The sequence below is a fragment of the Thermobia domestica genome, chromosome 10 (genome assembly GCF_964235325.1).
Source record: "Thermobia domestica chromosome 10, izTheDome1.hap1.1, whole genome shotgun sequence".
In the NCBI taxonomy this organism is placed as follows: Eukaryota; Metazoa; Arthropoda; class Insecta; order Zygentoma; family Lepismatidae; genus Thermobia; species Thermobia domestica.
The window spans coordinates 38749779-38772889 of record NC_137463.1 but is presented as its reverse complement, the minus strand read 5'-3'; the positions used below and the strand labels follow the sequence as shown (position 1 = coordinate 38772889).

The 23111-nt window shown below is 36.0% G+C and overlaps 1 protein-coding gene across 4 annotated transcripts in view; it reads left to right on the top strand.

Moving 5' to 3' along the window:
• Window positions 1-23111, top strand: part of LOC145662452 (dipeptidyl peptidase 1-like) — a 92769-nt gene that overhangs the window by 10812 nt on the left and 58846 nt on the right. For 2 of the 4 annotated variants that reach the window (XM_081728041.1, XM_081728043.1), the window contains one exon: window positions 6831-6977. In XM_081728041.1, coding sequence (XP_081584167.1) covers window positions 6831-6977 — 147 coding nt within the window. Of the gene's footprint in view, window positions 1-3418; window positions 3500-3593; window positions 3823-6830; window positions 6978-23111 lie in introns of those variants that run through there. The other 2 variants (XM_081728042.1, XM_081728044.1) reach the window with 2 other exon arrangements.

Below are 23111 nucleotides of genomic sequence, written 5' to 3'. Positions count from 1 at the left end.
GTCGCTATTTATCCTAGGATCATAGTTCATACCTCATTCTCTTCAGAATGGAGCAGGCTTTCAAATGGCACCACTTATATGCCCATACCTATACCAGGAGAGGGAAAAAGTTAGGTCAAAGGGAAAATTTCGGGGGAAAACATTTTTCACACTTTGGGCCCCTCTGGAACGGCCCTGTGTGAACGTAGAGATCTAAAAAAATCTGACAAATACTACTCGGTAGACTGAATGTGTATGGCAAATTTCAAGTTCTTATCTTGAATTGTAAGGGCGGGAGAAATTTTATCAAGAATCCCCAAAATGCCCCAAATTACCGCAAAAGACCATGATCTTAGGTAAAAAATTTCCTGAGACATCTATATTTACCCTAGGATTATAATCCGCCAGTCATTCTCTTCAGAATAGAAATGCCTTTCAGGTGGTACCATTCACATGTCTCCATCATGTATCTAAGGCGGGAAAATCCCGAAGAAAGGGATTTTTTGTAAAAATATCCTTTTTTTCAACTTTTACCCCCTCTGAACCCTCCCTGTTTTAACGCAGAGATCTGAAAAAATCTGTTAAATACTACTCGGTGGACTGAATTTTTTTTGCACAATTTCAATCTTCTAAGTGCAAAAGTAACCCCGCCAAAAATATACCGACAATACCCCATATTCCCCTATACAGAAGGATGTTTTGATAAAAATTCCCTGAGACATCCCTAATTACCCTAGGATCATGGTTTGCACATCATTCTCTTCAGAATAGAACTGCATTTCAGACGGTACCATTTACGTGTCTCCATCATGTATCTGAGACGTAAAAATAGTGAAAAAGGAATTTTTTGTTAAAAATATTCTTTTTTTTTACATTTTTGCCCCCTGGACCCTCCTTCTGCTAACGCAGAAATTTGAAAAAAAAATCTGGTAAATACTACTCTGTGGACTCAATGTTTGTGCAAAATTTCAATCATGAACGTGCAAAAATAAGCCCGCCAAAAAATAATGAACATAGGCTTAATAAAAGAAAACATATTGTTTAAAGTTATGACGTCATTATCTCCTATGTCTCGACGCAGGAAGCTGTAAAACCATACGTAACGTCTTCTACAATGCGTCTGGACTTAAAAAAAAAAAAAAAAAAAAAAAAAAAAAAAAAAAAAAAAAAAACAGACGAAAAAGCTCAATAGGAGAGTTATAACGCAATGTATCATGAAACACTCATATGGTACAAATAGTACCATAAGATCCTTTAAGGGCTATTGGACGATTCAATAGTGACGTTACAGCACCGTATCACAAGTTTCTTCTTCCGTTATTGATAATGAAACTTTGTATTCTTTTCAGTTTATGATTGAATTAAACTTTTGGTATTAGCGAATATGAATAACACTTCTTAGTTTAAATGCCCATCAATCTTATGAATGCTAAAGAAAATCACTAAAAATGGTAATGATTTTCAAAGAATATTAAAAGCTGGGATAACCAAGTTTAAATTCAAGTGATAGCTATATGTTATTGTGCAGCACATAAGGAGAGGTAGTTTTAAATTAGAAATAGCACGTAAAGTAGGGGTGACTATCATATAAGCCATTATATGAGAATACTGCACAACTATGCCTCTGCCATGCAGAGATTAAGAATCCGGCTGCCATTTGGTAAAATGACTAAAAATCCACATTTCTTCTTAGTCTGCAAATGCACTTAGAACGTTCTATTTAATTGATGCCTGCCCACCAAGTACGTACAGATATACAATGTGTATGCCAAAGTTCAACGAGAATAACTGAAAGAGAAGATCTATTACTTTCTGTTCACTTTTACGACAGGGGCGTCATTTAGGGGGGCAGGAGGGGCAATTGTTCCCCAAGAGTTTGAGGAATACATATACTTTAATACAGTGGTTCTCAAACTTTCCGATAACGTGGACCCCCTCTGCATTCGGAAAGTGATCCGTGGACCCCTTGCAATGCTATCTGAAATTTCACATGGTATTAAAAAAATATAGACTATTAATTAGAATTACCATTGGCAAGAAAAATATTGCAATAAGTAATTTACTCTAAAGATACATGATTGTTTCCTAGTGAACGAAATTTCAATTGAAAATACAACTTTCAAGATTGAAAGCAATGCACTTTTTTTCTTAAAAAAAAAAAAAAAAAAAAAAAAAAAAAAAAAAAAAAAAAAGAAATTCACTTGATAAACAATGTTCTCAAATGTGGGATCACTAATATGAGGAATGAAATTCTTTCTGTTTTTCCGTAGTTGCACTGAAATCCGGAATAAGATTTGTCACCATTAACCTTAGGTCTGATTCCATATTAAGATGATTTTGCCTTCAGGCTTTAATACAGCAAAGAGCAGAAAAGGTCTGTTCACATAAGTAAGTGGTAGGGAAAGGCATCAAATGTTGCAATGTCTTCTTCATACTCACAGCAGGGGTGCCCACAAGGGGGGGCTATGACGCAAACTGCGTCATTGAAATATTTGGGGGGGGTTAAAAATCTATATAAATATGTTTGATGGGGGGGGGGGGTAAAATTAATCGAAAAGAAGATTTTTTTCATGGAAGAACACCTACGGATAGACAATTGGGGGGGTGCGTCATGGACATAAGGGGGGGTGGGCACCACTGCTCACAGGGCAGAAATTTAGTAAAGTAAGAAAATATTTAAATTTACAAAAGTAAGTATAATCACTACTTGTAACTGAAAACACTTCTTGCATAACTTAACACTTTTTAGTAGCTGAAAAAAAAACTTCTTGCATAACAGCTTTGAGTCCCATTTTATTATAACACATTTCAATTTTTAGGCGTCGCGGACCTCCTGGCTGCGTCCACTTTGAGAACCACTGCTTTAATAGATTGTGTACTAATATGCTAGTACAAAACGTGAAATTTTTATGTAAGTGGTGCTCTTGCCCCCTCAAGCAAAGTGTGAAATGACGTCCCTGTTTTACGAGGATATTTATTTTTTGTTTCACTGGAAAGTGTGAAAACCGGAGTGAGAAGAGGCAGAAGAGAAACTGTGGTGAACGGAGTCGAACACACAGGGGCGATCATTATACGTTAACATAGTGTAGATGAAAATAACATACGCTACACAACAGTAGTACAAACGTACTGCTCAAGTACTACGGAAATCTGAACACGTTTGCCCTGCTCCTGCATTTTCCGATTTCCCCTTTGTGCTCACTACACTTGTGTACTTTTCTATGATCAATGTTTCCCCTTTCAATAAAAACAAACTACTTTGTTCACACTATTGATTTTTGTTACTAGTGTTGAAAGAGTGATTTTAACATCCTTTTCATAACCGATGCTATATGAGACGTGGATCTACAGGTTAACGTTTGATCAAACCATGTGAGCTCTCACCGTGAATCGAACTCGACTCTCCCCCCAAAACACAAAGTGATAGTGTAAAAGTATAATAATTGTGAGTTCGATGTTACTAGTGTCACGGCCATTGTCACATATCGTTGTTGCATGCTTCGCCTGGTACAGTTGCGTGGTAATGAGGCAAACTTTTTATTGGTTATAAAATAATACTGTACTTCACTTACATGTTCAGTGTATACATAAACAAAGTTCTAAATTATTACACAAAGCTCTCCCATGGCTATGATGGCTATGAAGATAGCTTTCCCCCCTTTATGTGAGAGGCTCTGGTTTGATTCCCGGCAGGACCTTATGTGATTCGGGTCCCACGTCATGTCTCATATAGCTGCACTGCTGAAGGAGAGGCTAAACTCAAATCTAAACTACGACATCTTTTCTGTAAATTTCTAACTATTGGCGCCAGGACATAATCTGCACCAAATGCAACACACACAGGTTTGTAGCCAGCCCAAAAATGTAGGGGGACAGTAAAGTTAGGGAGGCTCAATCCTACCAGATTGTAGTTCATTTGCAAGCCTACTGTGAAAATTTTAGGATGGCACTAAAAATTTAGGAGGGATTCGGCCCTTGTGGATACAATCCTGAACAACACCTTAAGGTCAGAGCGCTTAACTCTCCTACTCTATTACTCATGTACCTAAGTTTCCTTAGTTCTCCTACAGTTCCGAGTGGGTTATGAAACAAATCTTTTCTGTCAATCTCTCGTACCGAAGCGAAAATCTGCTGATACTATAGGGCTGTTTAAAGTATTACAACACGAGTTTTAAAAAAAAGACGCTCTACAGTTTGCCCGTGCATTCGAAATATAGAAGTATTTTGTGACAGATGTCATTGCCGTTCCTTTGCTGATTAGGCATGTTTGGTGTAATTGAGTCGTCAAGTGCGTAAACTATGTACAGTCCGCAGAAAAAAAAAAAAACCTGCAACATGAGCATGTAAGTTTATTGTGAAACTACGCCTAACAGCGCAAGGAATCAACATAACGTCTAAGTGGCACAAATCACGCCAGGGGAAACCTCGGCGCGCCTCCCCTGCACATTTATTTTTGAACAAAAGACTTCGTCATTTCTCAATAAACTTACATGCTCATGTTGCAGGTTTTTGCTGCGGACTGTACCCGCACGCGTCTTCCCCTGCACATTTATTTTGGAACAAAAGACTTCGTCATTTCTCAATAAACTTACATGCTTATGTTGCAAGTTTTTGCTGCGGACTGTACCAAACTGTGCTAGATGGTTACTACAAACTGGTATTGCACCTAATTCGCACCAGGGCGGAGCGAAGCAGAAGGAGCACGCGGGTGGTTATATAAAGTTCAAGTGGTAGCTTCTTTTGCTTAGATAAAGTTTAAAACAGTGGTTCCCAATCTTGTTTATCTAGCACTCTGTTTTTAAAGCCTGATGGTTCACGCCCACCTCCCTTCCGCTCGAAATGCCATATGTGCTTTTTGTCTGACCTATCTGCGATTTCAGATTCAGCATTAAAATCTCAGTTATTTATTATTATTATTATTATTATTATTAAGGAAAGCAACCATATTTTCATCTTTAGTTCCTTTGAGACAATATGGTTAGCATACGTATCTTTGGTTCGAGTCTTGGATTCACATTAAGTAGCAAGACCAGATCTCCATATAATGTTAGTGATGAACGGGCGCTAAACTTGAATGCAATGCAGTGCAATTTGCATTACCTTCTCTAGTTGGTATTCTTATGCGGAGCTATAAATTACAATATAGCACAAGTTGGTAGGCGTTTCTCGCGCAATTGCTCCGAATATTGTTTATCTATAAGCATGGAACAATATTATTTGTCGCAAAATACTTCTAAACCAGATCTAGGGTCTACTGTCGCGTGCACATAGAGACGAACTGTAAAGTTAATCCGGAAAACGTTTGAAAGACATATTTTGTACCTCTATGATAAGCGTAGCAAAGCCAAGACTTCTCAATTAGCATCGTCAAATGACCGGAACACAAATTTTGTATATAAATTTGAAAATAAAACAAGGTGTTACAGTACAAAGCTCACGATCTTTGTAAAATCATAGTGTATTAATTGTGCGCACCATTAACATATGATTTAACAAAATGTTAAAATTTGTAGATAGTAAAAAGAAATGTGGCCTGCTTTTATTTAAAAATTCCTACTTGTTCAAAGATTATTTGAGTGTATATATTTGTATCGCGTAGAAAGTGAACGTAAATGAATAACTTCATATATTACAACGTATCTAACAATTAAAGACATGTATAATTCCATCTCTGTTTCTGTCTCTTCCACTCACACCAATACATACGAAAACACAGAAAGAAACGAATCCAAGCTTATTAGCAGGTTGAACTTGAAACTTTGTGACGTCATCGAATTTGGCGAATAAGATTTCTAGTTGAGCCATGTATTGGACGAAACTCTTGGGATCGGCGAAAATGCGTCCCGAGCGTGTTAGCTGTGTTTTGGTTTGAAGAATCAAAGTCTACGACAACTGTGCAACGTAATGTACGTGCAAAGCATGGTAAAGATCCTGTCAGTAGGCCTACTATTTATCAGTGGCACAAGTGTTTTATTGAAACTAGATATTCGGTAAGACACAACAAATCTTCAGGTCGACCCCGTACGTCTGAAGACGTTATAAAGCAAGTGAGACAAAGCTTTGGGAACAATTATACAAAATCAACGAGGTGTGTTTCTCGATAGCTGGGCGTCTCATATTTGATAGTTTGGCGTATGTTGAGAAAACGATTGCTTCTCAAACCATACAAACTACAAATGGTGCAAGAATTAAAGAAAGAAAGAAAAAAAAAAACAGATAGATTGCTCATAAGTAATTTTGCGTGGAAATGCTACTTTGGTTGGATGAAGATTTCATTGAAAAGATTATTTTTAGTGATGAGATGACTTTTCACTTGAATGGTAGAGTTAATAAACATAATTATAGGATTTGGGGCAGTGAAAATCCACGAAAATCCTTGGAAATGCACGTGACAGCCCAAACCAAAACACGCTGGACCAGTAAAGGGAGCCATCTTTGCTCAACTGCCGCTAGCGCTTGCAGTGGCTTGTTTCTGAACTAGTGTACTACGTGAATCAAAACTTGATGTATTTTGCTACAAAATGACACCAAAATCATGACTGTAAGATAAATAAATAAATCAATAGGAGTTTTTAAAGTTGTGGAAGTCCTTTTTGATGCACCCTGTATTGTATATTGGTAAATCGTTATTAATCTTGAAGATATATCAGTTTGTCACTATTACTAGAAAATAGGGAAGAACGATCGATTTGGGAAAATTGTGTCTTATCCAGAAACTTTCATGTAATTCTCAAATATAGACTGGATTAAAAAGTGTCTTTTATGCTGAAATTCAAGATAAAGAATATTTTTATTCTAAAGGATGTATTAGATACTGAAAGCATAAATAATTGAACTTTCTTAACTTTTAGCAAGGCAAGAAAGTTATTACCCAATGTTACAGAACTCTGGCTGGATGGTCTCATGACATAACTGTACGGAACTGGGCTTGTTTCAGAGGCAGAAAAGTAAGAAGAGAAAACGATAAGATTCACCACTACCCGTTTGCTAAATTTATGGTAAGTAAAGTTCAAACAGAATATACTATGTTTCTATGCTTCTATCTTAACTTTGATTTTTTTTTTTTTATTTCTAGAAAATACACTTAAAGATTAGCATGCTTATACTTTTTTTTTCGTTGAAATCCTGAAATAACCAGTTCAGTATTTTAAGCTAAGTACACTAGAAAGAACCTTCAATTAAACTGAATTGTCAATATGTTATAAACAATTTGAAAGTTAAAAAAATACAATTAAATTTAGCTAACATTAAATTTCTACGCAATGCAAATGTATCTTGATAAAACACGAAGGGGTATCAAAAAATTCGTACATGCACCTAGAAGAAATCCACTCCGGAGAACTATGACACCACGATGGTATTAGTCCTTCTCTATGTAGTCACCGTGCCTAGCGACACATTTTTGACAGTGACTCTTCACTTTCCGTAAGTCCATTTTGTAACAGTCTGTAGTTTGGCTTTGAAACCACAGTTCACTCTCAACAATGACATCATCCTTACTATTAAAATGGAGTCTTCTGAGTGGGCGCTTCATTTCTGGAAGGAAAAATAAGTCACTTGGTGCTAGGTTCAGTGGGTATGGGGTGGGGCAATATTTCATATTCTAATTCCACTGCCTTCATCATGGATACATGGAAAGTGTGAGCTGGTGCATTGTCTGATAACAGCAGCACTTCTTTCGTGATCAATTCACGACTTTCTTCTTCAGTTCCTCTCGTAACTTAGGAGATAGGAACAATAGATATTAGTAATATTTTACCCCTGTGCTAGGTAATCTGCCATGGTGACCTATTCACAGTCTCAGAAAAGGAAAAGCATCACCTTATCAGACTTCTGCACTCGTACGTTTTGGGGGCCGGGGAATTAAAGGTGTTGCCATTGTTTACTCATTTACTTTGTTTCTGGGTCATAAAGATAAATCCAACTTTCAGCCGTTGCCACTAGTCTGCCGAAAAACTCTTTTTTTATTCACCTCTCAGCAACGCAATATTTCTCTTGCAGCGTCCTCGTGATTTCTTTTCTGGAAAGATGTGAGCAGTCGTGTTATCCACCGTGCTGACACTTTCTGAAGATGTAACTGGTTGTAAATGACATTCCAGGCAGACCCATAACTCATACCTATTGCACACAGAACACTCTTAATGGTTATCCTCCTGACTTTCATTATGGTCTTCTCAACTTCCTCCATCGAAGCGACATCCTCAGTCCGCGACAGATCTTCCAGAATTAGATGCGTCCGTGGTGGTCATGTCTTCAGTTTGGAATTGCCGTTTCCATTTGGATACAATCTCATATTGATAATAGCATAGAGATAATAACACTGTTTATTATCTCTAATAATATTTACCTTTATTTATACTATTCCTAACAGTTTCTTATTCATTTCATTTTTCAATCAGCTAATTTCTAAGCTATTCTAGCAAATTAAAAGTTCAACTATAAAAAAGAAGATAAAAGAGTATTATAACATACAGTATTTTGAGACAATAAATAATTTATATTTTTTTGGAGCTAAAGATTCAATATATTTCAATCAAAATTTTTGTATGCCTTATGTCTGGAGAACTACATACGTTGTAGCCAAACTCAAACTATTACTTAACTCAGTATGATGTACTTATTACATAAAAAATATGAAAATTCGATTTAGGGGCCGTTCAAAAATTTTGTAGACCCCGATCCAAAAACTAACTATTAACCATGATCGCAATCTTTTGATGCAGTTTTTGGATCATTTCCGAAATTCTTGGCTAAGATTGCAATCTTGTGATCCATTTTTAAAAAACATTTCTAAAATTCTTGCTTTCTTTTCTATTTGCTAATTTATACTACATACTCAATAGTGGAATTGAAAACAAATTACTAACGGTATGCTCATATGTATATAAATGACTTAGATGTGTTTTTCCAGAAATAATTAAACAAGTTATCGCTTTTCATTGATGCCCCCCTTTTTATCAGAATTAACTTTCTCCCTTTTATTTATATTCCACACATACAAACTGTAATATTGCACGTGTCATCACGCTCAATTGCAAAATTGCCTAAAACAGGTGCACAACATTATTGATATGTCGATACCTACGTTCCCATAAATAGAAAAATCTATATAAATAAAAATAAAAGTGACTATGTTTGTGACTTAATAACTCTTAAGTCACCCAACCGATCTCGAACAAATTTTCAACACAAATGAGGTTCGAACCTGGGATGGTTTTTGATGGTTTTCATCATTTCACTTTTACGGTGCAACTTATGGGACGGGAGGAGTAGATATAAGAAAATGATCAAAAATGGCCAATATTAGTGTCGAATCCATAGCTTTCGGGGTCACGGAGATGAACAGTGACGTTTCTCATGCCATTTAAATCCAAATTCACTCCTGCAACTTGCGGGAGGGGTAGATACATGAAAATTATCAAAAATGAACTATATTTGTGCCGAATCTATAGTGTTTGGTGTCGCTGAGATGAACAGTGACAGTTCTGATGTTGTTTATAATCCAAATTCAGCCCCGTAACTTGGGGGAGGAGAGGGAGGATCGAAAATGAACGATATTAATGCAGAACCCATATTTTTCGAGGTCGCTGAGATGAACAGTGGCACTTCCGATGCCGTTTAAATCCAAATTCAGCCCAGCGACTTGGGGGAGATTATAAAAATAATCGGAAATGACCGATATCAGTGCCAAATCCATAGTTTTCGGGGTCGCTGAGATGAACAGTGACACTTCCGATATCTTTTTAATTAAAAAATTCAGTCCAGCAACTTGGGGAGGGGAGGGAGGAGATACATAAAAATGATCGAAAATGACCGATATTAGTTCCAAATCCATAGTTTTCGGGGTTGCTGAGATGAATAGTGACACTTTCGATGCTGTTTAAATCCAAATTCAGACAACACGCAACTTGGGGGAGGGAGAGAGATAATCGAAAAATGACCGAAATCGAAATGACCGATATCAGAGAGCTATCAGTAATAGTAAAAAATGACTGGTTAAAGGAACATTTATTATTAATTTTTCTAATTTTAGTCCAGCGAAGCGGGTACTTCACACTAGTGGTTAATAAGTACACTTCAATAAGATTAGTGAGAACTGGAATATTACTATTACAATTATTCAAACTGGCAAGGAAGAAAGAAAAATGAGAGAGCGACAGAGAGAGAGAGAGATGATAAATGGAGGTATGTGCACTTGAGCCTTACTTCCATGTAGTAAAGTTTACTTTACATTTTTACAACTGCTATGATTTCTGGTATCATAGTTTACAATCGGTATGCTATAGTAGCTCATACTAGTCCCATTTGACCACTGTAAATGCTTGTACAGTAAAACTTGTTTTCAACGAACCCTTTCTTACACGGAAACTTGTGTTAAATGGAAATATTTCACGATCCCATGAATTTACTGGCGAAAATAATGTTAAATTTTCCTATTAAATGGAAACTCTATTATGCGGACAACGGAAATCAAAATAAGCCTCTTAATGGAAAATTTCAAGTTTCGGTATGCAATATTTAGAAGTTTTTAGACATCTATTAAGGCTAGATATATTTTTTTAGGAAAACAGACAGCGATGTGCAAATACACAGACAGTGATCAGACATATCTGATATACATCCTTTAATTGAGAATTATATTTAAAGTCCGAAAGGACAAAAGGAGGTGGTGGAAGAAGAGAAATAAGACATTGAGTTAAGAGGAATTCCGCTAAAAACTTATCAAAATTCTGTCAAAAGTTTAAAGAAAATACAGCATTTGCATTATGTCGAAATGACACTGATATGCTTGTGTGGTTTCTTAGACTAAAATATCTGCAGAAAGTTGAAGATGTAATGTACCATTACAGTTGAAAGAATGGCAATTTTTTCTTTTTTACGCACCCTGTACCTAGTAATTTTTTTTTTAATTCAATTTCGGTTTAGTTACACAATTTATTTACTCTCTTTACTTCGAATTAAATATAATGAACCCAAAGGTTTCATTAGTAACCATATTCCCACTGTATAATATATTTATTTATATTTTGATTAAGTGTAAATCCCATTTACGGATATATAACTTGAATAGTTACAAGGTTTACCATTCTGACGTCATACCGAAACATAGTTCCGTTATTGGATATAAATTTCCTTAATTTCAGACCAATGTAGATTTTGGCCAGGTACCTAATCTTTCCCTCACCCCCTCTCACTAGTCCATAGTCACTTTCAGATCCGGTTATATCTGGATTTGCCAAATTTCTATTTGCTTTGTAATTTCCGCGGCTAAAGTTTTCGTTCTGATTGGAGGAATTCTCCTACCTCTGGCTTTTTCGGCGCAATGTTATGGGAACAATCGAAGACATCTCGCAAGGAGCAGCTTGTAAATTTTGTGCTACATATTTTTCGGGAAGAATTCCAATTTCCAAGGACAACTAAGGTAACATATAATGTAATTCAATAGTTAAAGATTTACAACGAAATAGGAGCCCGAAAAATCCGCAAATTTTGGTAAAGAAGCTGCAATTCAGTGAAATAACAAATTCCAGTTCTGTTTACTAGGAAGCCATGTTTGCTGCCTATCGAGAATAGACAACAGTGAAAGAGTGACTTTATTTTTTTTATTTCAAACTCAAGTAGGGATTAGGGAAATTACGACCTGTTTGGTGCATGTTGTTCGTGTATTAAGTAAATGTGACTTTCTATTATTTATTCAGTAATCGCATGTACGTAGGTTTGATGGTTGTAAAGTGAATAATAATAATGGCAGCTTAAGTTAGCTTAAAAGGGCTCCTATCCCCTTTTCCAAATTGAACCAGTTCTAGCAGGGGAATGGGTTAGTTATTGTTCGTTTTAGGGCCTTTTCCCCTTTCAGGGGAAGGGTCCCTCCATAAACCTCGTTAAGGTGCCCCCAGGGCATCAATTTTTGGCAATCATTATGTAAACAATTGGTCAGGTCAATTAGACCTAGTGTTACCTTTCTCATTTTACCCCCTTTAAATTAAATAGAGCCGACTATGTATATATCGACGAGGGAGTAATGTATTTTAAATTTAATGTGTTAGGTTATTTTCGTCAACATGCATGTAACTAAATGGTGCATGTTTAGTTTAGTTAGTTGTCTTTATGTGTAGTACTAACAGTGGTGTATGTAGTTAGTAGTTTTGTGTGAGTGTGTGAATTTTCGATTTGGACAGTGTATAAATATGCTTTAATTTAGTACCATTTTTCTAACATAAATAAACCAGAGTAAATATTAAATTTCTGATTAATGAGTACAAGTATACATTTCAGTACACGGTAAATTATGCCTCCACTACAGCGCCATAGCGTCAGTTTTCGGTAGTCAATTGTTTGTTGACAGTACGACATCGCATGACTTAGTGATTTAGATTGTTTGATTTTGGACAGTTATTCTCAAATTACTTCCCGTGGACATGGTTTTCGGTTCGGATGAGTATACCTTCGTATAAAATAGCATGAGATCTTACTGTACTGAAAATTTCAGCTTGCTAGGTCCAGTAGTTAATGAATAATCCGCTGAAATAAAGAACACCTATTTTCTTAATAGAAGTAAAGCCCATATGCTGTTACTGTTTGTTTAAAAATGTAGTATTAAATTCTTTTTTCCCGTGGCTGTCGAAAATTCCATTGTTGCTTCAGTTTTATCAACAAATCAGATATAGATTAATCATTGACAATTTAACTTTCCGTAAATACATGTATGATTTTTTTTTTTAAACCTGCAAGGTAAATACAATTTGGGTGCTTCGAAATAAAGAGTACGTGGTTCGATGAATGTGATCGTGTGGTGGTTTGAGCGTGATAGATTGTGATAGTTATATATATATATATATTTATTACTACGTAATGTAGATATGTGTATGGCCTGCGTGTAAAATGTACGAAATAGGGTGTTTATAAAATATTACTTCGTGCGAAAATTAGTAGATAATGAATGAATGTAATGATATGTTAATAATATGATATATAATATGAACGAGATGACGACCCCTATATTTAAATGGATAGGCCTAGTGAATTTTATATAGTGAAAATATGAATATGTTTACGAAAAAAAAAAATCTCTCGCGTTTTGACTTCCACACCAGTGCATTCATCCAACCGAGTTTGCTACTTGAATGTAAATTATAGTTGGGAATTGTGTGTTACTTTGCATTTATGTACCTCATAATAACAGCCCCAGATCTTAAGCCTTTCAATAGACAGGGTAGCATCATGTGGGAATTACTTCTAAAGGATGACAGAAATGATAATTAAGAAAAACCAACTGCTATATCCTGTGATCATCGAAAAGTACAGGTTTCGGTCATTTGTACCTTTAGCATTCATAGCCTCTCCGAGATTTTTTTTTTTTGTTGCTCACCTTATTTATTTATTGTGCAGTGTTCATATAACTCAGTTCGGACTATCCGATTAAATTAACTGCTACTAAATATAGCGTACCCGGATGTCGACCCCTAGTCCCCTTAAGTATTTTCGTTTCTTTTCTTAGTTTAATTAGATGAGGGAAATTAACGACATCCCAGACTGTGGCGTGTCTGCGCAGGGTAGCTATCGGTGATGTTTTGGTTATTGAAATCACCGATCCAAAATTCAGTTTATTTAATTTTTTTTAATTTTGGCAAATCACTAATTAGGGATATCTTAGCTATTACTCTAATTTCATTACTATTCTGGAATCTTCTAGTTTCCAAGTGGTCGGATGATTTTTTTTTCCTTTGAAATCCTAAATTAACGCCTTCTCTAACCTTCCGGACGATTTTCGGGACCCTGTTGGTTTGGGCCGGATACGGTTACTAGATAATAATTTTACAAGCAATAACTTGTGAAGTTATTATTTACAAGACACAGACTTGCTCCTTGGCAGCAGGGCGCTCCTTGAGTCTACGTATTTGAGTAGACCACCCTTTTGGCATTTTAATAATATTTTGGCTAAGGATTTGTTGAGAGTGAAATTCGACTTCTGTCTTTGTAGCGTTAGTTATTTCTCACTTAAGTCTTTGGCGCCCCTATTCTTCGTCTTCTTTCTTTTCTATCTCTCTCTCTGTCTTCATTACTTAGAGATTTTTTTTTCAAATTTTTCAACCTTGCCCCCCCCCCGGTTTCTGAAACTCATAAAACATACAATATTCATTTCACTTATTTCGATCGTATGTACTAACTGAGACATCGAAGGATGCAATTCGTGGAGGTATTGCAGCACAACTCAGGACCATTTTCGCGATATTCAATCCACCACGGGAGAAATTGACGGGAAGGTACACTATGCTTTCAGATTCCTAGAAACCTTCGTTATTCATTGATCATACAACTTATATCAATTGATTACTGATTTCTGGTTTTTATTTCTATTGATTGGTCATATAGTGTGTATGTATTAATAGTTTGGGCCCACTAGTTTCGAATAACATTGATTTTTTTTTATATACATATATATATGTACTTACATAGTTTTAAGAGTTACGTGCCTGCTCTATTTGTTGCATTTTCCACCTCTTATATCAACTCATTAAATAACACCAGCTATTTTTTTTGTATATATACGCGGATCTTTAGTAAATTGAAAATGATTATTGATTATCGGGTTTATTCATATGAAATACAATGTTGCAACCTTATGAAGGAAAAAAGGTGAATTTTGATAGTCAGGGTTTTTGTTTTGTCTTTGAGCCAAATAAATATAAATATTTATAAAATATGAATACTTGTCGAATATGAACGGTTATGTAGAATTTAAACGTCGACGAAATATTAAAGTGAAATTTATTGTATGGATTAATATGAATATATATATATATATATATATATATATGCGAGTATGTATGTAATGGGCTCGATATTTACCCTGGTCTTGTTAGGTTGCCATAGATTTTTGACACTCGGTATTAATTAACTATTTGTGATATATAGTATTCCCGCGTAAATTGTCATAAATTACTTTTTGTTGAGTTGTTATTAATTTTGTAACTATTAAAGTGGAATATAATGTTAACTACTGCATGTGAATAAAACAAGTAGCGGGTCGTAAGATAAATAAGAATAACCCTAATCCTTACCCAAATTTACTTTGCGAGTGAAATTAACAACCTACGAAACAGTGCGCCCCTCCAACGACTTTTTCCATCAGTAAACATGAAACAAATCCTTCCCCTGCGATCGGAAACCAAACTATTCAATATTTAGAATCTTTTGACTACAAGATCTATACTAGGAAAAAATTAGTGATCTTAAATTCAACGAACTGAAAGCTGTTTAATAAGTTAATGTGAATACCGGAACATGGAAATATGTTCCCAATATCTGTGACTGGATTTGATAATTTTTCTTTAATATTAACAAACTTTGAAATTTTAGATCAAGTGCGTCGAGTGACAAAGTGAAAAATATAAACATATATGTGATATGAAGTAGTTAGTTGTCTATAGTTAAAACAAAACCAATTGAATACTCTCATGGACACAAACCACAGTGCGTAAAGAGAGTTAAGGAAAAAAAAAAGGGAGCTATTATCGACGTAAAAACAAAGACTCATAAAACTGTCGATATGTCTCCTATTGAGACAAAGACTCAATAAAATATTACTAAAGTGTTTTTTTTTAATGATTAACCAATTATTTTTTCTCTTTTGCCTGCAACGATATGTATTCATTGCATTGAATTTTAAATATATCTTGACCCTTGAAGTTTTTTTTTCTTCTTTTTGCTTGTTTCGTCTTTGGTTTAATTCTTTTTCATGTAATTCAACTTTTAATATATATATATAAAAGGGAAATGTGTTATTTGATCTTGTTGCAAGTAGCGAATTTCTGTGCATGTTTATGAAACATTCTTTTCATGTATTAAAATTTTTTGTTATGTCAAACTAAATCTTCTTCTATTGAAATGTAATAAATGTCTATAGCAATGTAGTTAGGTTAGTTTAATTTAACTAAATACAACCCGAAGTATACATTGTCCTGTATGAATGTGTGTGTGAGTGAAATGTAGGTTTAGTATTAAGTGCATCCATTATCTTGTCATACATGTGTAATTTATTATAATTATTGGTAGTTATCAATTGAACTCATTGAATGTTAATACTAACTTAAGTTGGCTCTATGAAGGAAGTAAAAAGGACTGAAGTAGCCTGAACGAATGATCATCATGAGAGAACTGTGAAAGTCAAAATCTTAGACACATATGTGATACTCTGATTTTTTTTTTCTGTGGTCGTTTCTAACATGCCATCAACTTCGTCGTTCATTTTTCAAATATTGAATATTAGTCTAAACTTTCTGGAAATATTGAATAAACGGTAAAATTAAACTTTCTCATCTATCTCCGAGCTAGATTGGGATAATTCGGTAGTTGGGGTCAAATGGATCTAGATCGGGGATGTATGGGTTAACATGTGTCTATCTTTGATCACCCTAATACCAGACATTCACCCAATAGCTATTGGAAATGATCCCAATTAGATAATTATTCACTTTCCTTTACCATATTCCTCAAAATATCCAGTAACAGTTTCCTCTTTAGCACCTTCTTACTTTACCTCTTTCCTCTGCTATCTTCCTCTTCCTTTCTTCATCTTCTTCTTCTATTTTTAATAAAACTGAAAAGGGGGTCGTGACTGGGAATTCTATATGTAATAAACACGGTCATGTATTTATTTATTTTATTTTATTTTCTTTAGAAGTCCGATAAAAAGTTTTCTCGTTTCGATCGAACCTAGTATGTTTCGAAATTAAGAAATGGAAATTATATTCCAATATAATTAGGCATAAGCTGATAGCTTCATGAACATCCCTACCAGGGGTGAAGGGTTCCCACTCACGACTTATTCTGTGCATCACTTTTGTTGCAGATTTTTTTTTTTTCAATCAGTTTTAGATTGACGAGCGGTGACAGGATTCGTTGTTATGGCAACAGTGGTTTCTATGACAACGGCCCCTTTTTCCAGTTTTAGAATGGCGACACGTGACAAGATTGTTGCCATGGTAACGCATGTTTACTGTGGTAACGGATCTGAAAATGCTTATTGAATAATACCAGTTATCATGCCAATCAGCTTGAATTGGTGAACCGCGACAAGAATGTTTGTCATGACAACGTTTGTTTCCATGGCAACGGATCTCCGTTTAAATGGCGACCGATAGATTTGAAATTTTTTTAAGAATGTCAAAGAGTGCGGTTGAAGGCATGTTGAATTGATTACAACATTGAAATTAATACGAGAAATTTTATAGTCAAGTGAAACAAGTAGAGTCGTTGGCTACTTTGTCATTTTTGTTTCCTTTTCTAAGGGGGAAAAAGAGAAGGAGTGTCAAAATTTTTCTAAAATAGAACTAAACGCTAGAAGGGTTTCAAGGAAGGAAAGAGAATGGGAGTCCTTTAATTTATGAATAATACTTGTCTGGATAGCGAATAAGTATTTTATAGTATATGTGTATTTCTGATATATATCTTGTCTTTTGTAAAGTGTAAAGTGTCTCAAAACTATGGCAACAAAAAAGGTTGTTGTGTCACAGGACGAGTGTGATGTCACGTGCACTCAATGCACATTAAACGAAAAAGAGAAAAGATCTCGCGCCCCGCGGAGACTTATAAGATGTACCGGTTGTGGACTAAAATGGATCCACTTTGTTTGCTCCAATTTGGACGATACTGCTGAAAATGCAGAAAAAGTTCAAACCGGCGAAATAATGAAATATTGTGAGGAGTGTGAAAAGAACCGAGGCCAAATATCTCCAGCGGAGATATCTGACCTCGACGATGAGGAAAAGAGTAAAAATCAAAGTGATTCTCGGGATCAGACGGCAAACCCGAAGGAAGGAATGTCATCTGGAGGGTCTGACACGTCTGCATTAATTCGCCAGATGATGGAAATGATGAATGAAAAATTTTCTAACATGGAACAAAATAATACAGAAATGAGGCGTGAGAATGCAGAAATGAGACGTGAAATAAATGAGAAGTTTGATACCTCGAAACGAGAGACCGACGCTCGATTCGAGGTATTAAACAATAAAATTGACCAGATCTGTTTAGACTTTGCTTCTTCGATGAGCAAATTGAAAGAGCAAACATCTACTGAACTGGAGCAGGTTAGATACCGGGCCCAACAGTCCACCGAGCAGCTCAGAGACGAAACAAATGAGAAATTCAACGAAATAGATATAAGGTTTGAGAGTACAAACAAAAGATTTGGTGACATCGAACAAAAAGTTGAACAGCAGCAGGCTGAAATAAGTAGATTGAATGTTGTAATATCCGACCTATCAATAGAAACTAAACTAGAGTCGGTTGACCAAAAAATTAGTCGAATTCAAACCGAAGTAGACAGTATTAAGGGGAATATTACTAAATTGCAAATCGCCAAGTCTGATATCTCCTATCCTTTTCCTGATGGCGATTCTCCAGGGAAAATTCTCCCAGAAACAAGTAACGTCCTCCCGGGTAAGAGTCAAGTGTTGCCTGATGCACGGGACACAGCAATGTATTGCCCCCCGCATCAGCCAACCTCGAAATCATGGTTGAGTAAGTTTGATGTACCGATGCAGTCGAGTGTTGTGACTACAACAGTCACTAGCGTAAATGCTCACTCTACCTTTGGAATGGTACAATCGTACAGCGTGCTGCCAGGAGGGGAAAGGAGATGTGCCGGACCGTCGGTTACTACCGTGGTGGGTCCTAAGTTTGAACCTTACATGGTCAACACAAATTACAAAACCTCTCTTGGTCATATGGGAGCGTTCAGTTCAGTGACCACTCCGTCGGTGGCAAATCCGGTGACAACCCCAACTGCTCAGGATAACGCGTTGATTCCACTGGATTCTTTTCCTGCCCCGTATAGTATGAGCTCTAAAGTTTCCCTCCGGGATATTGAACGTTTTCCCACTTTCGATGGGAACATTACTAACGGGTTACCTCGAGTTTTCCTGCGGAGACTGCAGCAATATTTAGACATGTATAAACTTACTGATGGGGAACGCCTGCAGATAGTTGAAAAATGTTTGATCGCCGCTTCGGGCGCATGGTTTGCTTCGGTTAAATACCAAATCCGGACGTTTAGTGATTTTTTGATTCTTTTCAAAGAAGAATATTGTAATGAGCACATCGAACGGCTCCAAAAGAGAAACTTAAAATCACTCCGGTATGATCGCTCCAAGTATGGGTCCCTCTTGGACTATGCTTGGAAAATTATCGAACTATATTATCAGATAGCTGAACATCCCTCTCAGGCTGAACTTGTAGATATTATAGTTAACGCTCTTCCACCCGATGAGTCCCGGGCCATAGCGTCCCACTTGTGCCAAACGGTGCAAGAAGTCACCTCACGTTTAGCTGCCTTGTGCGGCAAGGAAGTTGGTGGTCCACCAAAACGATACTTCGCCCGACAGGCAAAAATTCTAAAACCGACGAAGACGAAGGTAACGGCAAGTTGCCAGACAGATTTCCTGAGTTATACCCAAGCTGGATCTCGTTATCCTAGTGGGTATGGCTCAGAAAACAACAATAATGGCCGGCGACTATTTAGGAATCGGCCCATGTTCAACAATCGCCGGAGTTATCGTCCCTATGACCGTACCAACATGGAATCGAACCCGGGTAGGGGCGATAACACCAGGAGGAATTTTAACAGGGCGTACGGAAGAAGGGAGAACGGTAATAGTCAGAATAATAGTAACAATAATGTAAATCGACCCCAGAATTCAGTCCCTTCGCAAGTGCGTGGTAACGGTGAGCCTAGAACAATATTAAATAAAAGTGATAGACGGGAAACTGCGGCCTAATGTCATCAGATATACTAGTCAGCGAGTGAAGCCTTACGAATTGTATCTGTCGATTTCTCAGTTGGAACTTCTGTCCGTTCTATTGCTATATGAACACTACTGAAAAAATTATTAAAAAACTGCGCTGTTTTGTATAATCTCAAAGGTGAAAGTATCGGAACTCACAATTTTCGAAATTTAAAGATTTTCAATTGTACAGAAGATAAACGTAGTGAATTACTCGCGCAATACCCCAAGTAGATATAATACACTGTCCTAGAGTGACTGGTAACGTTTGAATGGGATGAATGAGTGTGTTAACTTAACAAGCATCATTAGTTAGTATTCCCAATTAGCAAAATTTTGTTATTCTAACAAAATTTTGTTAATGGGCTGGGGAAAACTGTAATGTACCATTACAGTTGAAAGAATGGCAATTTTTTCTTTTTTACGCACCCTGTACCTAGTAATTTTTTTTTTAATTCAATTTCGGTTTAGTTACACAATTTATTTACTCTCTTTACTTCGAATTAAATATAATGAACCCAAAGGTTTCATTAGTAACCATATTCCCACTGTATAATATATTTATTTATATTTTGATTAAGTGTAAATCCCATTTACGGATATATAACTTGAATAGTTACAAGGTTTACCATTCTGACGTCATACCGAAACATAGTTCCGTTATTGGATATAAATTTCCTTAATTTCAGACCAATGTAGATTTTGGCCAGGTACCTAATCTTTCCCTCACCCCCTCTCACTAGTCCATAGTCACTTTCAGATCCGGTTATATCTGGATTTGCCAAATTTCTATTTGCTTTGTAATTTCCGCGGCTAAAGTTTTCGTTCTGATTGGAGGAATTCTCCTACCTCTGGCTTTTTCGGCGCAATGTTATGGGAACAATCGAAGACATCTCGCAAGGAGCAGCTTGTAAATTTTGTGCTACATATTTTTCGGGAAGAATTCCAATTTCCAAGGACAACTAAGGTAACATATAATGTAATTCAATAGTTAAAGATTTACAACGAAATAGGAGCCCGAAAAATCCGCAAATTTTGGTAAAGAAGCTGCAATTCAGTGAAATAACAAATTCCAGTTCTGTTTACTAGGAAGCCATGTTTGCTGCCTATCGAGAATAGACAACAGTGAAAGAGTGACTTTATTTTTTTTATTTCAAACTCAAGTAGGGATTAGGGAAATTACGACCTGTTTGGTGCATGTTGTTCGTGTATTAAGTAAATGTGACTTTCTATTATTTATTCAGTAATCGCATGTACGTAGGTTTGATGGTTGTAAAGTGAATAATAATAATGGCAGCTTAAGTTAGCTTAAAAGGGCTCCTATCCCCTTTTCCAAATTGAACCAGTTCTAGCAGGGGAATGGGTTAGTTATTGTTCGTTTTAGGGCCTTTTCCCCTTTCAGGGGAAGGGTCCCTCCATAAACCTCGTTAAGGTGCCCCCAGGGCATCAATTTTTGGCAATCATTATGTAAACAATTGGTCAGGTCAATTAGACCTAGTGTTACCTTTCTCATTTTACCCCCTTTAAATTAAATAGAGCCGACTATGTATATATCGACGAGGGAGTAATGTATTTTAAATTTAATGTGTTAGGTTATTTTCGTCAACATGCATGTAACTAAATGGTGCATGTTTAGTTTAGTTAGTTGTCTTTATGTGTAGTACTAACAGTGGTGTATGTAGTTAGTAGTTTTGTGTGAGTGTGTGAATTTTCGATTTGGACAGTGTATAAATATGCTTTAATTTAGTACCATTTTTCTAACATAAATAAACCAGAGTAAATATTAAATTTCTGATTAATGAGTACAAGTATACATTTCAGTACACGGTAAATTATGCCTCCACTACAGCGCCATAGCGTCAGTTTTCGGTAGTCAATTGTTTGTTGACAGTACGACATCGCATGACTTAGTGATTTAGATTGTTTGATTTTGGACAGTTATTCTCAAATTACTTCCCGTGGACATGGTTTTCGGTTCGGATGAGTATACCTTCGTATAAAATAGCATGAGATCTTACTGTACTGAAAATTTCAGCTTGCTAGGTCCAGTAGTTAATGAATAATCCGCTGAAATAAAGAACACCTATTTTCTTAATAGAAGTAAAGCCCATATGCTGTTACTGTTTGTTTAAAAATGTAGTATTAAATTCTTTTTTCCCGTGGCTGTCGAAAATTCCATTGTTGCTTCAGTTTTATCAACAAATCAGATATAGATTAATCATTGACAATTTAACTTTCCGTAAATACATGTATGATTTTTTTTTTTAAACCTGCAAGGTAAATACAATTTGGGTGCTTCGAAATAAAGAGTACGTGGTTCGATGAATGTGATCGTGTGGTGGTTTGAGCGTGATAGATTGTGATAGTTATATATATATATATATTTATTACTACGTAATGTAGATATGTGTATGGCCTGCGTGTAAAATGTACGAAATAGGGTGTTTATAAAATATTACTTCGTGCGAAAATTAGTAGATAATGAATGAATGTAATGATATGTTAATAATATGATATATAATATGAACGAGATGACGACCCCTATATTTAAATGGATAGGCCTAGTGAATTTTATATAGTGAAAATATGAATATGTTTACGAAAAAAAAAAAATCTCTCGCGTTTTGACTTCCACACCAGTGCATTCATCCAACCGAGTTTGCTACTTGAATGTAAATTATAGTTGGGAATTGTGTGTTACTTTGCATTTATGTACCTCATAATAACAGCCCCAGATCTTAAGCCTTTCAATAGACAGGGTAGCATCATGTGGGAATTACTTCTAAAGGATGACAGAAATGATAATTAAGAAAAACCAACTGCTATATCCTGTGATCATCGAAAAGTACAGGTTTCGGTCATTTGTACCTTTAGCATTCATAGCCTCTCCGAGATTTTTTTTTTTTGTTGCTCACCTTATTTATTTATTGTGCAGTGTTCATATAACTCAGTTCGGACTATCCGATTAAATTAACTGCTACTAAATATAGCGTACCCGGATGTCGACCCCTAGTCCCCTTAAGTATTTTCGTTTCTTTTCTTAGTTTAATTAGATGAGGGAAATTAACGACATCCCAGACTGTGGCGTGTCTGCGCAGGGTAGCTATCGGTGATGTTTTGGTTATTGAAATCACCGATCCAAAATTCAGTTTATTTAATTTTTTTTAATTTTGGCAAATCACTAATTAGGGATATCTTAGCTATTACTCTAATTTCATTACTATTCTGGAATCTTCTAGTTTCCAAGTGGTCGGATGATTTTTTTTTCCTTTGAAATCCTAAATTAACGCCTTCTCTAACCTTCCGGACGATTTTCGGGACCCTGTTGGTTTGGGCCGGATACGG